We start from the raw sequence: 18,104 nt of genomic DNA, 5'->3' as shown, positions 1-18,104 counted from the left end.
TAAACCAGCAGCTAGATCAAATCCTGTAAGATAAAATGTAGTCACATCCTGCCACAAGAAGAATAGAGTTAAAATGATGACATCCTTGTCATTTAGCATTAATGGTAATTGTAGGGAAGACAAAAAATGTATCTTTGAATGTTTGTATAACTGTCTGTTGGTTTTTTAAAGAAAAGTCATAGTTTTCCTTATTTTTTAAAGGAGATTATGAAGTGTGTGAGTATTTGGATGCAGGACCTTGAAAGCAACTTTGGAATTAGATAATTAATAAAACCATAATGGATGAGGTTGGAATAGAAACGTAGGTAGAAGTATGGCTGATCTTAACTTAGAAGAAAGATAACACTGGCTGAAAAGGAAAACTAAGTGATAGAGAAGGAGAAGCATAATATTTGGATCTGTGATGTTTAGTGATCCCTTGCAAACTCAGTAAATCAGTTTGTTGGTATAGCTGCAGTGCTTAGGGCCTAAACCATAAAGTTCACCTCTGTTGGGAAGAACTGATAGCTCTTATCTTTTGTAATAATGTATGCCTCTCTTGGTTAGTGTTCCACTTTAAATGACTGAACTGAAATCATTAGATAAAAATGCGAAGTTTTGAGGGGCTGACTAAGCAATATGCATTGTATTTATTAACGTTTCTGCCCATAGTTCTGGATTATTCAGTTGTAAAGTCACTCTCAGTGGTAGAGGCAAAAATGCTTGTAATCATAATGCAGAAGTTTTATAGAGCTTCTTTCTAAACACCAGTTAGCTCAGGTGCTCTTGAATATGCTCAAAAAGCAAATTACTATAAATATATTGATGAAATAAAAGGTGGTGTTAACATTGTCTGTATCTACTTAACCTGTAACAGCCTATTACAAGGAGTCTTTAACTAACTGGTTTTGAAAACCAGTAATTTAAAATGTATTTTGGCAAATCATCAAAATCAATTTCCTGTTACAGGAATAGTTTTTCTTACATTTATCTTCTCTGCCTTCTATGTATGAATTCCTTCATGCTTGAATGACATGATTCAGCTACCACTAAATCATGAACAATTCTATCAGGTTAAAGCTTCATGAGTGGTAAAGTCATCTCTTGAAGCCTGCATGGCTTGCAAAGTGCTTGGTTGCAGTTCAGTAGGCCCTTTTGAGTACCTGGGGAAAAAAAAAAATTGAATGCTTGAAAGACACTCTCAGTGTTGAGAGATGTGAATTTATTTTTTTTCTCAGTTTTTTAATATAAAAACATTGAATGCCTCATTTAAGAAATCTGGAAGTGACAAAGCAGATAATAAATTTTGGAACATAGATATAACTGATAGACAGCTATAGAAATAAGTGACAACAAAAAGATGGATGTTTAATTGGGAGGAATAAAATAACTGAGTGGAATTCCTTGTCACAGCAAAACCACATAGAACCTCGATTCATTTTTAGTGCATGTTCTCAAACATGATTTCTCTGTGGTGTTTTTGTCTTAACTGACTTCTGTCCCTTGTGGCAACAATCTTTTTTGTCAGTCTCTTTTTTATGGTACTAGAAAAATAAGTTCTAAACCTAGGACTTAGTTCTAAGCTTAATTTCCCAGCTGTACTCTAATAGAAATTATCTAGTTTGCCCTCAGGAATTGAAATTATTGCAAATTGAGAACTCCCAAACTAGTTGGCTAAGAATTTTTTCCCCTCTCTACCCCTTTTTAACAAGTGTCCGTGATCATGGTGTTGTCCACAGCCCTGGGCAATAATTAATTCTGTGTTGAGAAGTTCACTACTGTCTTACTTCATAAGTAACATGTCAGATTATTCTCTCAAGTCACTGTGTAGTAATGATGGGATTGTCACTTGGCCATCATTAGGAATATTAACTCCCTGTATCCCTATCTCCTGGAGCAATCATCAGTTCAAGACAGATGATCAGTTTTGTTTATATATCACAAGTGTTTTCCACCTGAAATGATAAGCTTGTGCATCAATTACATCTTGGTTCTTCTTGCTTTATTATGAACTACTATGACAAGTAATTGAAACAGTTCTGAGGCAAGTTTTCTTAAGTCCTATGTACTCTGTTAATGTAAACAATTGTAGTCCATTGAGTCATTTCAGTGATTTTGGACTCTACTGTGTGTTTTCCAAGGTCCTAGTTGCAAGGCTCTCCTCAAAAGCATGTAGTCATATATTTGCCAGTTGATAAAAGCTGGGTAGTTTTCACTAAGTGATCCGTTGCTGACCTTCATCTCTCCATGAGTCAGCATGGGCTTAGTTCATGAGTGGGTATGTGGTAGTCTAGTTTTTACTCCAAAGTCTACGGTGTTGACATTTTTAATAGTCTTTATTTTTACTTTAATTCATTAAGAACTTGCTGTGAAGACTCATGAAATCTCAGCTGGTTTATATTAACTGCTTTTCCCACACTTTATGGATTCTTGTAACTTGGCTTTCACTCTGTAACATGAACTATTGCAATCATTACTGAAAATATAACTTGCTGATGGGAGCTGCCTTGATTTTCTGCTTTTGTTATTTTACTCGTCACTTCATCTAAGCAAGAAGTGCCGGTAGCGTGGTCCTGCGGGTTGGAATGATAAATAAACATGTGTAAGAGCTGATAGCTTCTGTTGCTTTAATAACTGCTTTGTATTTTCAGAGTAACACAGTGCATAAAATTTGTGCTTTTCCTAGTTAAAAAAAACCCAACAATACAACCCAACTAACAAAACCCAAGAGCTTGGCAGGGTAAACATTCTTTTGGAGAAGAAATTTGCATCTCCAAAGTCTTAATAGAATCACAGACCTTCCTTTTTATATGTCATGACTTGAAATGTCTTAATTCCAAAATTTCGAAGTAAAGAAATACCCTTGCATTGGAAAGAGTAAAATGTTTCATTTCACATTAGAATCCTTGTATTCCAATACAAAATAAAATAAAAATGAAGCAATTTCAAAATAGTTTTCAGAAATGTAAAAATAATTAACTGTCAAAATTCTTTTGCCTGCTGTTCCTCTTCTCACCCTGGTTTTTAGTTTGGATCAAAACTTGGAAATGAAACCTGCGCTGTGTATACCGATGGAATGTGGTTGGACGTTTCTGTTGCCAGCTTTTAAAGTATACATGTTCTGACAGCTATATCCTACTATTATTAATGCAGTATATTTTTTTCCAGTGAACAACCTGATAAAAATGATATACAACTTAACACGATTTATCATTGCTTTCAATGAATTTGTTTGAGCTGACAACACTTAAGTTTTACTCTGTAAGCCCAACAGTGGCTTTAGGTCTGATACCTGAAAGGTCAGCTTTTTCCTTTTTGTGATATGGATTGTATACTTCAGTATTGCAGTACACTCAAAACAGACCCCTTCATCATTTGAGGGGGCTGGGATTGGGTGGTAAAGTATTCTCTCTGGAAGCTTCATCTTTTGGAGTTCACTCCGTGTAAGTCTCTGGATATGACAACTGGGAGAAGAGGGGACATTGCAAGGTCTTGTCTCTAATTCTTTAAAAAAAACCAAAACCCAACCAACTCATTTGTTGATAATGCAAGTAAGTGAACCAAAAGGCTGTAATGGGTTTAAATTTTATATGCTATTTTAATGAAGTATTAGCAGCAAGATAAGTTTTAGCAGTATTTCTTTATAGTGATTGTTAATGTTAACTGAACTGTACAGAGTTTGAGACTTGTGAAGTCTAAGCATTATGCGTTTCTGTATGTATGTGCACACAGGAAACCTCGACCTGTCTCTCAGCTGGTTGCACAACAGGTTCCTCAGCAATTCGTGCCCCCTACACAATCAAAGAAAGAGAAAAAAGACAAAGTAGAAAAGGAAAAAAGTGAAAAGGAAACAACAAGCAAAAAGAACAGTCATAAGAAAACCAGGTAAAAATTTTAGAAACTTTTGCAGTATTGGTAAAACATGATTTAAAAAAAGAAATCGCAGAATATTTTCTTATTTTACTGCTTTGTAAGTACTGTGGCAAGTTCTTTTGACAATAAAGCTAAATATTTGTGCGTGAAGTTCCATTGGTTTAGGATGCCTATTAAATGTGAAGAGAACCTGCAGTTTGTAATTTTGACCAGAAGATGGAGACCAGCTGAACATAGAGAGAAAGACTTGGGTATTTTTGTTAAGTATTACAGATGTATTTCTTACACCATACAAAACTGTAGATAGGCAAACTGATGATACTAATCTCTGGAAAAGAGAGGGGACAGGAGTGACTAGTTTTCATGAAAAATAGTAGGAGAGAGAGAGAGAACCAGTACCAGACTGCAGAAGAGTGGGAAAGTAACATGGTTATTGCTATCCTTGCAGAATTGGAATAAACTTTGAAGGGCTGAACTAGGGTATAAATTAATGTGACAGGATAAGGCATGTATATGACCTAGTGATAAAAATCTCCATGCTGCATCTGGGATGCTGAAGAAAACCTTGGACTCTTAGAACTGAGAACATGAACTATTACAGTACAGACAAGCAGTTGTAAAAGCCTTAATCTTGCTGTAAGTCCAGGTGGAAGGAATGTGCAAACTGCAAAACAAAAGTAGCAAGTTTAACCCCTAAATCATCACAGTCTAAGCATAAAGTTATTGTGGCAAGAATGCTGTGCCAAAAAGCTCAGAAGTATACAAGACATGTAGTCTAACCAAATGTGGGAGGAACTATTGATTTTTTTTTTTAATTATTTCTTTGGAAGCACTCCAAAGAAGTCCAGCCAAGGATGATCCTTTGCAATTAGTTATGCAGAGAAGTAGCAGATGCCTTTCTTGTGCTTGAAATAGGATCATCAGGATCAGAACCAGGGAAAGATGGAGAGTCAAGTGAGAACAGTTGTTAAGAAAGTCATGGTTAGGATTAAGGACACTGAGATGTTCCTTCTTTTTCTTTTTTTCTTAATACTCAAATCTACTAGCTTACCTCATGCAGCTAAAGTACTTCAGTTATGAAGTATTTGAAGTTATCATAGTGAGTTTTAATTAAGTTAATTAAATATTATAAATGGAAATATTGATGGTTGCATTGCAATAGTACATTAAAAATGCAAAAGTGAGGTAGGGGAAAAGGGAGAACATTTAAAAAATAACTAAAATTAAAATCTTGGACTGAAATACCAGTATTGAGATGTGCATTGAGAATTGCTATTTGAAATAATTAGGCTATTATTTTTTTTTAATGCTTCAAACAGTTCAATTTTTCACAGAATTGAGTTGCTAGGTAGGATAAAAAGTTAAGAATGCTTGATTAGTTTAAGCAGATTTCTTCAGTATCCTTTGGGAAAAGGATAACCTTTTCTCTTTGCCTGAAAACTTGTATATTATTGCTGGAAATAATGATAAAAATCGGCATGCACACTCAATATAATTAATAAGCTCCAGGCACGGCACTTATGCAGGTTGATAATGCTGATTTTTTTTCTTCTCCATTCCCATGTTACAGAGCAGCAGATTTTCAGTTTTCTCTTAAATTCTTCAGGCATGCTACTTCAGCCTCAGGGGAACAAGATGTCAAAGCCTCTTTCTGTTCTAGTGGAGGAAAGGCATGAGGTGTTTCAGCTGAAGTAACTGGGAACCAATTCTACTTCAAACAAAGTCAGATGATAGGGTAAAGGTTAGGGCTTTTCTCTTAGCACACCTGCTAACATGTGATGTCATTAATTTATTCTATTGCAGCTTGAGATAGTGAAAGCTGTGGAGTCAGTTAAATGCATAAAGCTATGCTGTTCATAACTGGTTGTATAAATTCAGCTGTCTGGTGACAGTTTTTCATGGTAGTCAAAGGAAAATAGTAAATTGAAAGTACTTTAAGCTTGTCACTAGCAAAAATATGATGGCAGAATATAAGTCAAAGTATTCTTCTCTGGTCTTCATGTTGTGACAATCAAACAATTGAAAGATTAGATGAAGAGACTTACCCTATCAACACTGTGTGTAATACTCAGCTCTGTGCATAATTTAAATCACAGCATATGCTAGGAATACTAGAGTTATACTGTGAACACAAAGTCCAGTTCAAGTAGTATACCAGCAGTCCTAGTGAGGTTTTGAAATGAAGTAATACCTGCTGCAAGTTAACACTATCTGTGCTGTTGAAGTCAAAAGACAGACACCAACATCTTCATTATTGAACATCATTCTCTACTTAGAACTGTTGCTTAAGGCTGCTGCAGAGATGGATGCTTCTCTGGATCAAATTTATAACTTTCTATAGCCACAATGAAGAAAGACTTAATTTCTAAAAGTAAAAACCTTCACATGTGCAACACGTCCATATTGCTGCAGAGTTACATTATTCATAAGGTCAACTTTTAAATAATCTTAGGAGAAGGTAATGTGTTATGTTCAGCTATTTTAATGTAAAACATACTAGGAAACACTCTACCATAAATACTTGTGGTATGTTGTTTTCCTATGTATTACATGTTGCACATAGCAGTCTTATGTACACATGTATGTTCTCCAGAGCTCCTAAAAAGTAGGGGGAAGACAAGATAAGAAGATGGTTTGTGTGCTTTTAATATGATTATTTGCTTTATTTAGGCCAAGATTGAAAAATGTGGATCGAAGTAGCGCTCAGCATTTGGAAGTTACCGTTGGAGATCTGACAGTCATAATTACAGACTTTAAGGAGAAAACTAAGTCACCACCTGCTTCCAGTGCTGCTTCTGCAGATCAACACAGTCAGAGTGGTTCTAGCTCTGACAACACAGAGAGGGGAATGTCCAGGTCATCTTCACCCAGAGGAGAAGCGTCATCACTGAATGGGGAATCTCATTAAAGTTTCATTCCTCCAGTTTCTTTAGTCTCTTCTCTTCAAAACATGCAAATACATAACTTCTGTCACCTGTTACCACATTTTCATGACAGATTATCCATGCACAATTGGTATGTTGACTGGAACATAATTTATGCAGTTTTAAAAAAAGAAAAAAGTGCAGTGGTAGAAACAGTAATTTAAATGCAATCTACAAATGCTTACGAAGCATTTTCAGACCAACTTTTTAATCTTCATGTGTAAAGGTGCCATGAAAATGTGGTTTGAATGTTCATTATGCAGTGTTATTGGTAAGTCCATTTTCACTTTTAGTTTAGTGAATTCTAACACAACTCTTGCAGTCTCTACTATTGGCATGTACTGAATTTAAATTTTTATAACATAGTTCAAGCTGCCTAAATATGTATTATTTGAGAATTGTGAAACATAGTTATATGTATGCAAGTCAGAGATCAACTTAATCAACTATTGCTGCAACAGAATTTTCATAATAATTATCTTCTTAAAAACACCTGCTGGTACTTGGTGTGGTTAAATAGGAAAAATGTTATTAAATAAAACATTTGTATGAATTTTTGCCAATGTTTGACACATTTTACTAGATTACTGTTACTGAATTATGTTGAAGGTTTTACCAGTATTTTTTCACACTTAAAACACTTATTGTAATGTTTACAAGCAAAATAGAAAACACATTCTAAGCATTGATTGGTTAACCTTACAATTCAGGTAAAGTACTACATTGTCACTGTACACTGGTATTCTATGTTGTGTAACAAATATGGAACCTCAGATGACTATGCATTTGGCAAAAACTAACATTTGGAAATATGAAAATTTGGAAAAGCTTTAAAAATAACACAATTGCAGTTCTCATTTCTGCTTAGTGCTGTTTCCTTGCCCCAAATTTATCTAGTGTCATATAGTCACTTATCATTTCATTACAGGAATATCAGATGTTGCACAAGAATAAGGAAATAACAATACTGGTTTTTTTTTTTGTTCCTGAATCAATTTCTTTAATTTTGATTTGGCCCATTAGAATATATTATGTCATAAATCATATGAAAAAACTCAGTACCCTACTTTATGGCATAAACTGTCAACGTTTACGCACTTAGCAATATACTGATACAGAGCAGAATGATTTACAATCCCATCTGGTATTATGTAAAATTACCAATAAAATATTTTTGTGAATACAGATTTTGCATTTTTGTTTACAACCAATAAGTGTTTTGATACACACATACAATCCATGTATAGACTTTAAATTATAGATTCAGGTTCAGTACAAAAGTCCATTTAGCTCCTTTTAGTGAGGTAGTCCACTTACACCCCTGTGATTCTTTTCTTTTTCATTAAAAATAAATATATTTTTAAGCCCATGTAAAAGTTGGATGGACCTTCTTGGTAGTGAATCCAGCCCCAAATTATTACCAACGTATGATACATCGTTTTAACAGCTAAAACAATGGATTTTTGTAGCCCCTGACAATTGTGATGTTTGGTGGTTTCTTGTAGTAATGTATTTTTCTGTTTTTAATGCAGTACTTACAGGCACAATGGTACTGTTCTATTTTGTAAGATGCTAGTTGTGAAATACAGTTAGTTGCATAAAATGAAAGTCTGATGTGATATCTGAGAACATACATACCTCATTCCTTGGTGTTGCTGTTTAAACTTTTTAGACATCAAATGTTAATTATAGGCTATTTCAGATGGATAACTACTGACCTGTTTATTATGTATTCTGCTTTATCTTACTAAATAGGATGTCTGTTCATTGCCGTTACCTGGCCAAATCTTAGTATCTGTAAAACAATGCATTTTAAGGTTCTTAAATGTTTTTGGGGCTGGGCTGGTGTTCAGAATAACATACACTAGTTTTTAAAAGAAAAATACGTGCTTCTCAACTTTATTTTTTTATATTTTATTTTTAGGTGGGACTATTTGCAGAACATGCTGATGTAATGGATTACAAGGGAGCTGAAACTGTTTAAAGTAAGCAGTTTAATGATAGCAAATCTTATCGCAAGATGTTTTATGAAATGTGTTTCTAATTTAAAATGTAACAAATGCTAACACATTTCAGAATTCCTTGCAAACAAATAATAATCTATTACCAGTAGTTCACTAAATGGGAAACGTATTTTCATTTAACTTTATGTGAATAAACCACCCAGCACTGCCAACAAGAGGTCTCTTTGTATCTTCGGAAATAAGTAGCCATTTGGTTTGGAAGGAAGGGAGGATGGAGTGGATTTTACTATGATTCAACTGTCTCGAGAATAATCTCAAAGATGTGGTAGAAGTATGGTTATAATCAAAAAGAATGCAGAAAAGTCTCACTGTTCTTTATGGAATAAGACATAGAAAAGCAATTTCTTACCACAGATACAACACAAGTCAGCTAGGATCTAAAAACTAAGCTGTGGTGGTTTTAACTGAACTATTACATTGCCAGTGTTTACATTGCTATGATGCCTGTTTTGGCATTAAACAAAGTTAAGATAATTTTTGCCTGTTTGTGATTAAAGGGATGTGACAATACTGACAGCAGAGTAGGCAAATTCTAAGTAGAATATGGCATTTGACTCTGTTCATAATGTTATAATTTAAATGAACTTCACTTTCATAATTTCTAAGTAATTTTGACCTGTAGTAATCCTAAGTCCTTTTTCTAACTGTAAATATATTTAAAAGCATCTTTACTCCATTTATAAAAAGTCAAAATTTAATGTTGTAATGTGTTTTGATTAGCTATTTTTCTGTGTGACTGCTCTCTGCATAAGAACTGTTATTTGTTAAATTCTATATATGCACCAGTCTTCAACAGCCATACATCCTGGGTTGTTCATGAAATGGTGACCCAACAAAGACAATTGTGATAGTGTTCCATGTAAATGAGTTCCTTTATGTGCTGATTGATTGTCTGGTTTCAGAAAGGAAAAGGGGGGAGAAATGAGGAAAAATGAAGTATAATTAGTTCATTGATAAAGTATACAATAATTCAGTCTCTTATCTTCCTGAATTTGCCACTAATTATAGGTGGCATAAAGAAAAAATATACAGTTGTAGACTATAATCCTTTTCCTGAAATTAAGTATGTATATTGGAGAGAAACAAAAGTTGTTCTACTTAGTAGCAGGTTAAATGATGCCATATAAAATCCTGATTCTAACAGAAGTGATAGTAAAAAAAAAAAAAAATTACATTAAAAAACTTTAAAATTCTTGATATTAAAAGTCTTGAAATTAAGACTATGACTGAAGTTTTAACCTATTACATGTTTCTCTAGATATTTGATGGTTTGTGGCATGGATTGTAAAATCTCAAAAATTTTTTGGATTTTATAATTTGTGCACTTTTTCTAATATTATGGATAGCACATTTTTAGGTAGCCGTGTAAGATAGAATACTTTTTATAATTTGTTTCCACCAGTTCACTATAGTGTTCAGGCAGGTCTTCTAAACTTGACACAAGTGTATAGCTCTGCATCTTAGATTCTTTAGTTTTTCTCTCACCTGTCTCAAAAGCCTGACAGTTTCCCACATTATGCTAATTGATTATACTTTGTTGTACAGGATGGATTTGGAACTGTCTGTTGTGTACTTCTTTATGTACATCCAGGGTTCTTTAACTGTATCTGCTTGGTTTTTTTCTGTCGCATGCCTTTATTTGACTCTGCTCCCTGCTAGGGAGTCTGGGTATGCTTCCTTTCAAATACCAGAAACTATATGGAAATAGAAATGCAATTTAATTTAATTTCTCCAAAGGCAGCAAGCGCTATATTTGTAGTAAATTTGGGCTGTGCTTACTCAGGAATAAGATAGGTAAGATAAAAAGTTAATGCTGGTTTTGGCTATGATAATTTGCGAATGCGTACTTCTATCAATGTTAAGATTTGGGCATGCAGGAAATACTGTTTGAGGTTTCAAAGGTTTTTCTTAGCTGAAATTATGCCCTGATTTATGTCAAAGCTGTCTCAATCTGAAAGGGTCTAACTTCACAGACTAGCAAAAGCTGTACCGTAAAATCAGTCAAACTGAGGAAGCTCAGGTGGTTTTCTTTTGTACTGTCAAAGTTTTAACGAGGAGAAACTTTCTCCTCTTGCTAAAAAACACTTAAGAGATTTGTCTAAGACAACAATCAGATACTGAGCTTAGTCTGACATCTAAAGAACCACCTATGTTTTAATAAGAATTAACAGGATTTAACTGCTAAATTAAAATCGGAAAAGTACTTCACAAGTTAATTACAGATCAATACTTTACAGAAATTATTGTAACTTCCTGTCTAGATGGATATTGTAACTAACTTCTTGTCTAGATGGATACGAAAGGAGTAAATGGTGCAACAGCAATGGATAGCTGCACACTTGCTAGTAAATGGTATTATCCACAGCAAGTGATGTTTAAGTGACTTTCCTAAGACATTACACAAGAAGATCGTGATATGTCTATGAACAAGGCCTAGGAGTCCCCTGCCTATACTATACCATTGGATTCAAACAGTGAAAGAAAACGCAGTGAACAAATAAATTAGTTTCAGATCCTAGAGTCTTAGTAATGCAGGAGCTGTTTACAGCTTCTGTTTTAACTGTATTGGTGAAAATTAATTAAAATGAACCACCACTGTATAATACTTAATCCCTCAAGAGATGTTTTCAATCCTAATCTTGCCCCTTTCATTATGGGAAACAGATAAAAGTCATCTGAAAGAACTTGCTCTGTCCACTGACACAGGGGATTTTAAGAGGAGACAGTTTAATGTGCACAGGAAGTTTTAGCTGTACTTTTAAGGAGTTAAACGTGGAAAATGAGGGGTGAGAGGATATTCCACAGCTCAAATGAGTATTACTAAGAATGATCACAAGAGATTGCTGTACCATTTGAGGTTTGTAAAAGACAAAATGGTAACACTATCTAATCACTCCTTGTCCCATATATTTAAGAAGAAAATTACCACCAGAAAAAATATCGTTCCAGTAACAATAATTTAAAGAATAGTTCCAAAATGTTAATTATTTTTTGGAAAGTATGGCATATCTTGACAGATGTAGGAATATCTGAGCAAGAAGCCCTTCAGGACTACATTTTCAGGATCTAGGCCACCTGGAAAAGCGTAATCTTTAATTACACTGTTCTCTGTGTATAAATATTGATCTTAGTCAAAGTGGTTGCAAAGTGAACAAGCTCCCTTAAACTTAAAGATTTTAAGAAATGTGGCTTTAGACCAATGGAGCTCTAACTTACAATGGAGTTATTGAGAAGACAACTGAGGAAAAGAGAGTATTAGTCTATTTTTTGACAACCTGCTAACCATGTGCTCATAATTTTCCTCTTCTGTATGCAGAAGCAGAAGTATACAGAAGAAGGAAATATATGTAATCAGGGCTAATGAAATTTGGCTCTTTACCCCCTTCCCAAGCTCACTAGATTCTACAAACTACAAATTCTGTTTGGTTCAAAGGCAGTTGCAGGTACTTAGTCACTAGAAAAGGATGGAGTTGTTCAGTCACTTAGCATCTGTTAGTTAAGACAAGTGAGTGGTCAGGCCGATTCTACTTTCTGAATACCCACTTTGGGAATATAGAGATCTAATTTGCTATTTATATGCATCTAATATATAGCAACCATCCATGAGTAATCTGTTTCAAGCTGATCCTTCCTTGCACAGAATAAATGAAAATGCTTCAATGCCAAGCCCAGTTCCTAATGGCACAGATCTTCGAGCAAGAAAATCTGCCATCTGACTGATCATGTCTTACTGTAACAGCCTTCAGCTATGAATTAATCTCAGCAAGGGAAATCTCTTAAGATTACATGTATTTGTTGAGTATCACTACTCCCACCTCTGAAGGAAACACATTCTGATTCCTTCTTCTCTCATTTCTTTTTATTTTAAAGTACATCTATAGTATAGGTGGATGCAGTGAGTTTGAAATAATTTATTGTGCCTGGTTTTGTAAGTGGGAAATTTGACTGCTATTCCCAGTTCTTCAACTATATCTTGGTTTCTGTAAGACCAACAATGGTATGTGGAGCTTAGAGGTCATCTATCAATTTTGTCACCATTGTCCTTGTTTCTATATAATTGACTTGCTGAACAGATTCTTGCTGAGCAAACTTACTTACACCAATCCTGTACCATCCAAGCATTCTGGCTGAGGTAGCTGGCATTCTGGGATGCGAATTACTGGTCTTCATATCTGCATTTCTGCAAATGGTCTGATTCGATTGCTGGGAGGCTTCCAAACACAGAAAAATAAGCAAAATGCTTTCCTACTGATGGAGGCATAATGTTGCCAAGTAACTTGCAGTACCTGGAGGCTTTTTGAAAGGTGCAAGAAAACGCTCTCAGTGCCAGCTGGAGATCTGAGGAGCATGCACAGATACTGAGCACTTTCTCAGCTTTCTTACAGAAATTCTGAGTAGCTTCTCTTTCTAATATCTCAAACACCTTCAAAAACCCTCAGTCCAACAAAAAGACAGGATAAGGAGGCAAAAGAACAAAGACAATATATTTTCAGAATAATACCTAGAAAAGCCACTATTCTAGGCTTTTCTAGGCTAAGAGGCTTCTTCGTGTGTTTAGTATTCCTTTCTCTGTACTGTATTGGAAGTAGGCAGCATCCCACACTTCTTATAGGTGTGCGTTGCTTTATAATTCTTGATACCTGTTGGTTCAGTGACTTTTGGCCTAAAGATAGATGTAGGTTATTGTGAATTTCATAGTAAATACTGTGAATGTTTCTCTCTTGGGTACAGGTCATTTATTGAAAGGGCAGTAGTTTTGATTAAAGAGCTAGTCAGGAACAAAATAGATTCCTTATGTACATTTAGACACTACCCAATTTTAAAGGGTCTGATTCCTGGACTACTAGAAAAAGGATAACTTTGTGCTGAAAGGGTAATAAGGACCCAGACTAGAACGGATGTGGCTTCTGAAAAGAGTTTTGTGACCAGTAGTTCGTATGGCTGTTTTCAGTGATTATTCCACACCTTAGCCCGTTAATCTTGAAGCGTTGGTAGAGCATCCTCACAGACAAATCAAAACTACCAACAGCACTGTCAGATGCTCTTAAAATTTACTAAGTGCCTTATACAGAGCATCACTGAGGCAATGGTTCGATTGAAAGGAAGTTTGATAAAAGATTTACTCCTCTAGATGGAGTCACAGGTTATCAGTTGTAACCAAGGTGGTGCTCCTGGTCATAACACACTAGAATCTTATATTTTATTGCTGATACAAGTACCTAATAAGAAACAGTACAGAAATTTCTGAGGCTTTCAGTTTGTAAAACATACATTCTTTGGAGGAGACTTTTTCTCCTAGTCAGCTGTGATAGCCTACTAGAATATCACAGAAGTGCATAAAACTTCTGAGTATTTCTGGATGCTTTCACACTTCTCGGTTTCTCAATCAAGGACAGTATTACCTTTCTTGGGAAGGGGTACATAAGTTGGTTTTATTCATAGGGTTTATATTTATCCAACAGTAGTTTTTAAGGATTTTATTGTCAGAAAAAGGGCTTGTTATTTTGAAAATAAAAATCTTACCTGCCAGGTGTCTTCCCCAAAATGAGTAAGTGCCTTTTCTGTTCTGACTCTTAGAAGTATTTACTTTGTCAGATTGAATCTGAATGTCCTGGATAAACCAACTATTAAGTACTGAGTGTTACCAATGGCTTGAAATCCTTTCACTGAAAGAACAAGAGACAGAATGTAAGCCACTTGAGTTATTTTGAGACCTGATGTTATCAGAAGTTTTCTAACTGCTATGAGTAGTATACTTCTAAGAACAATGTAACTTTTCAGGAACTTGATATTGATAGGAAATAAATATTTATTAAAAGAAGTCTATTAAATAAATATTTATTTACCAATTTAAGTAAGAGAAAATGTTACACCGTGGGAGCAACAGTCTTGCTGTTAGCAGTCCTGACTACTTAATGGAAAGTAAAACTGAGGCCCTGAACTCTGGCTGTAAAAGAATGCGTGGTATTTGGTAAGAGATTGGGACTGTGAATCTTAGGTCCACATTCTAATAAAGTAATTCTTCCTACCTAAGTTTTTACCAATTCTCAAGCAGAAAAGAAAGCACGAGCAGATATCTGTAAGAGGCCCTCTGGTTTTATTGGTGCTGCTTCCTATCTCTAGACTTTTTTTTTTTTAAACTTTGCTCAGGACTGGTACAGCTGAAAGTATATTTTCCCTTCATTCTTAAGCCTAGACTTTGAATGGAGTTTCTCTGAGACACTTTTGTAGTGAAATCGTATTCCCTACAAACATTGAAGACAAAAATAAACATCTCCGTGAACAAAAGATTGTGTGTGGTTGTAATTTTTTAATATATACAATTTTGTTATAAAAATTCTAAAGGTACTCTAAGAAAAACATAACCAGTATATTGGCCTACACTTAAAAGGTCCCTTTTGTAGCAGTCAGAAAATACCGTTTGCATCATGAGATGTTACAAATTTTCTGTCTGATAAACTATGTTCAATTCCAGTTAAGCCCTCCTTTAAATAAAGATGACAAAACATTTCATTTAGCCAAGTGTATAGTAACCCATTAGGATGCTGCCTTAAACTGACCTCTTCCTGACCTCAATTCAAAAACATTATTAAACAATTTAAAATTCTGAAAGCTTGACAGAAAAGCTGAGGGGAAGGGGCTGGAAACAAAGAAACAGTAGGAATCACATTGCAAAGATATTTTTTTCCAGAATAAATGCCACACAATTAATGATAATGGAATTGTTTTAAAATTAACGACTCTATAGTTATTTCACATTGTTTGATAAACATACACGTGATTTCAGATGAGTGTAAATAGCTGTCTTTGAAGCCCAGAATAGTGACACATATTGAAATGCCTTCTCCAGGAATAAATTAATAATTCTTGCCTGTGAAGAATCTGACAAGTATTTTTGGTGAAAACTGTTGTTGGTGCACTATATTCGATCTTGACTGGCAGTGGTGATGCTTAGGGTGTGTTATGATAAATAAAATAGCAAATAAAATGATTAAAGTGTTCAGAACCATTCTCTGAATGTGTTATTTGTACTGGCTAGAAACAAGTGCAAGAAATATAAGTGGGCAATTTAGGGATAAACAGCAGACTTAGGGAATTTGATCTCAAAATGCCAAGAGGCCTCTGCTAATTTACTGGCACAGGTGATTCATTACCCCTTTTGGCTATGATGGAAGTTGAGATACTCCTGAAAGTAACAACTGAGGTAAGAAGCTTGAGAAGAAGGCTTAGCTAAGGCTTCATCTCATTGTATATACAACTACTCTTTTTGTTACTAAAGCAGATTCTGAAGAAATGGGCTGTGTGGGTTGTCGCAAGTTGTCTTCAAGTTACATACAGTTCCAGTGTTCAATTCTCTCTGAATTGTTTGTAGTTTGTGTTGCTTTGCAGCATGAGGCTAAAATCCTACAAGGCATTCTTGAAGGAAGCTGGTTCTCTTGTAAAGACAGTCAGAGTTTCCCAGTTGTGTAGCAGGTGACTGAAGCATTGGCCATGAGTATGTGAACTCATCCTCACTCCAAAGAGGCAATGTGTGAGGCTGATACATCCTCAGGTGCAGAATGCTCTTAATGCCACCCTGTAAGTGCTGGGCATAGATTCCCGAAGCGCAGGCAGCAAGTGGTAGCAAACTTGACACAACTACCAAGCTTGGTACTAGCAGAAACGCTGACTTGTACAAGACTAAATTGGCATCAGATACCAGAATGGGGCTATTGTCACTAATTAAGGGAGTCTAATTTAGAAGAATAGAAGGAATTCAAAAGAGGAGAGCAAGCTGTAAAGCCCTTCTATCACCCTTCTATTCATTTCTTTCCTCTGTTGACTGTTTGGTAAGTCTGCTACACAATTATGGGTCTGAAGATCAAAACAAATTTCTTAAATTCCACACAAATGTTTTGGCAGCCATGGGAGATCACAGCATTCCGCTATGTGCCTGGTGCCTGCAGATAGCTTAGGACAGTGTCCAATTTTATTTTACCCTTTCTTGACCTGAAAGAAAATAAGAGTAAAAAAAAAATATTTCTAAAGTTACAGATAAAGGATGGGTGAAGGAAGGCTGAGTAATGTATTAGTGCAATCATGAGCCAGCAGCGCTTAAAGATATCTTAGATATTTCAGGCTCTAACTTCTGTGCAACACAATATCCCAACTACTCACCAACTCTGCTGCCGCTTGGGCAGTGGAATAGTTTGAGAACACAATTCTAATGACAAATCAGATAAATCAGTATAATGTCTGCACACTCCAGGGAGTGGCACAGGACTGTGCAAGGTAAGCTGACTGCTCAGCATAATTACTTCTGTGAACTTCAGACATGACTAAGACTATTGACCAAGTATAAGGATACTTGGTACGTGAGCCTGTTATGTACCTTGGGTGTTTGTCTGTTATGTGGCTGTTCTGTTCAGCTTTAAAAGGGGCAGTCAGTACAAAAGAAAGTATTAATGTCTTACCTCTTCTTCCTGATAATTCAAGCACTAAATGCTTTAAACAGCTAGCACTTTTGACTGCTCTAATCTGGTCTGAATTAGTAATTATGGAAATAGAGCAACCACTAGAGAAAAGCATGTGGAGAGGTGAACGTTAGGACTTCCTTTCTCTATCCTTGACATGTCTCTACATCGGTTTACAACATTAAACCCTACTTGAGGAGGACCAGGGAGCAAAAGCAGGGGTACAGATAAACAAAATAAAAAGGTAAAATAGCAAGTGGGCTTGCTAGAAATTGACAAAGTAAATCAACTCTTCACCTGGTTTGACTGACTGACTGCTTTCCAAAACCTCTCCTGACTGAATGACTGTCTGGCATCTTTTTCATTCCAGGCTATGCTGCTGTTTCAAAATAGGGGCAACTGGCATCCTGGCTCACTGCCTCCAGTGTATCATCTGGCTTGCAGTGCTGAATGGCTTTCAGAGTCCCTGACAACTCTCCTAAACCTCTGTTTCCTCTTGGAAGGGCAGCTTGCAGTTGTCTTCTAACTTTTTTTTTTTTAGCTTTTTGCTAGATGCAGTTTCACTCTCCTAGCCATGCAGGCTTTTTGCACTTGGAAATAAATACATAAAATGTATAAAATTTTTACATCAAATATGAAAAAAATAAACTAAAAAAAGGCAGTAGTTTTCAGTCTGTGGTCTGAGGATCTCATGAGCTAATGCATTCCTTCTAAGAGTCTTAAAAAAAGTGGCTAGGATGAGCATACTTATTACAAGTAGCATTAAGTTCACTGGGTAGAGTCTACACTGTTACTGTAAAGTGGAAAAGGTAGAAAATACCTTACAGGATTAATTTCAGATTAGTTGATGT

General features: G+C 35.5%; 1 protein-coding gene across 2 annotated transcripts in view; it reads left to right on the top strand.

Annotated features, from left to right (window-relative positions):
• YAF2 (YY1 associated factor 2) overlaps positions 1–15,761 on the top strand; it is a 36,155-nt gene extending 20,394 nt beyond the window's left edge. Inside the window, exons 3-5 of one of the 2 annotated variants that reach the window (XR_012042595.1) lie at positions 3,712–3,864; positions 6,523–7,047; positions 8,701–15,761. Coding sequence is in view for 1 of the 2 variants with exons in the window: in XM_072862068.1 (XP_072718169.1) it covers positions 3,712–3,864; positions 6,523–6,760 (391 nt within the window). In the remaining variant the exon portion in view is untranslated. Of the gene's footprint in view, positions 1–3,711; positions 3,865–6,522 lie in introns of both variants that reach the window. The other variant, XM_072862068.1, reaches the window with a different exon arrangement.
• The last annotated feature ends 2,343 nt before the right edge of the window (positions 15,762–18,104 follow it).

The sequence above is a fragment of the Ciconia boyciana genome, chromosome 1 (genome assembly GCF_034638445.1).
Source record: "Ciconia boyciana chromosome 1, ASM3463844v1, whole genome shotgun sequence".
Lineage (NCBI taxonomy): Eukaryota > Metazoa > Chordata > Aves > Ciconiiformes > Ciconiidae > Ciconia > Ciconia boyciana.
The sequence above is the reverse complement of the archived record's forward strand: the minus strand, read 5'-3'. Positions and strand labels throughout refer to the sequence as shown.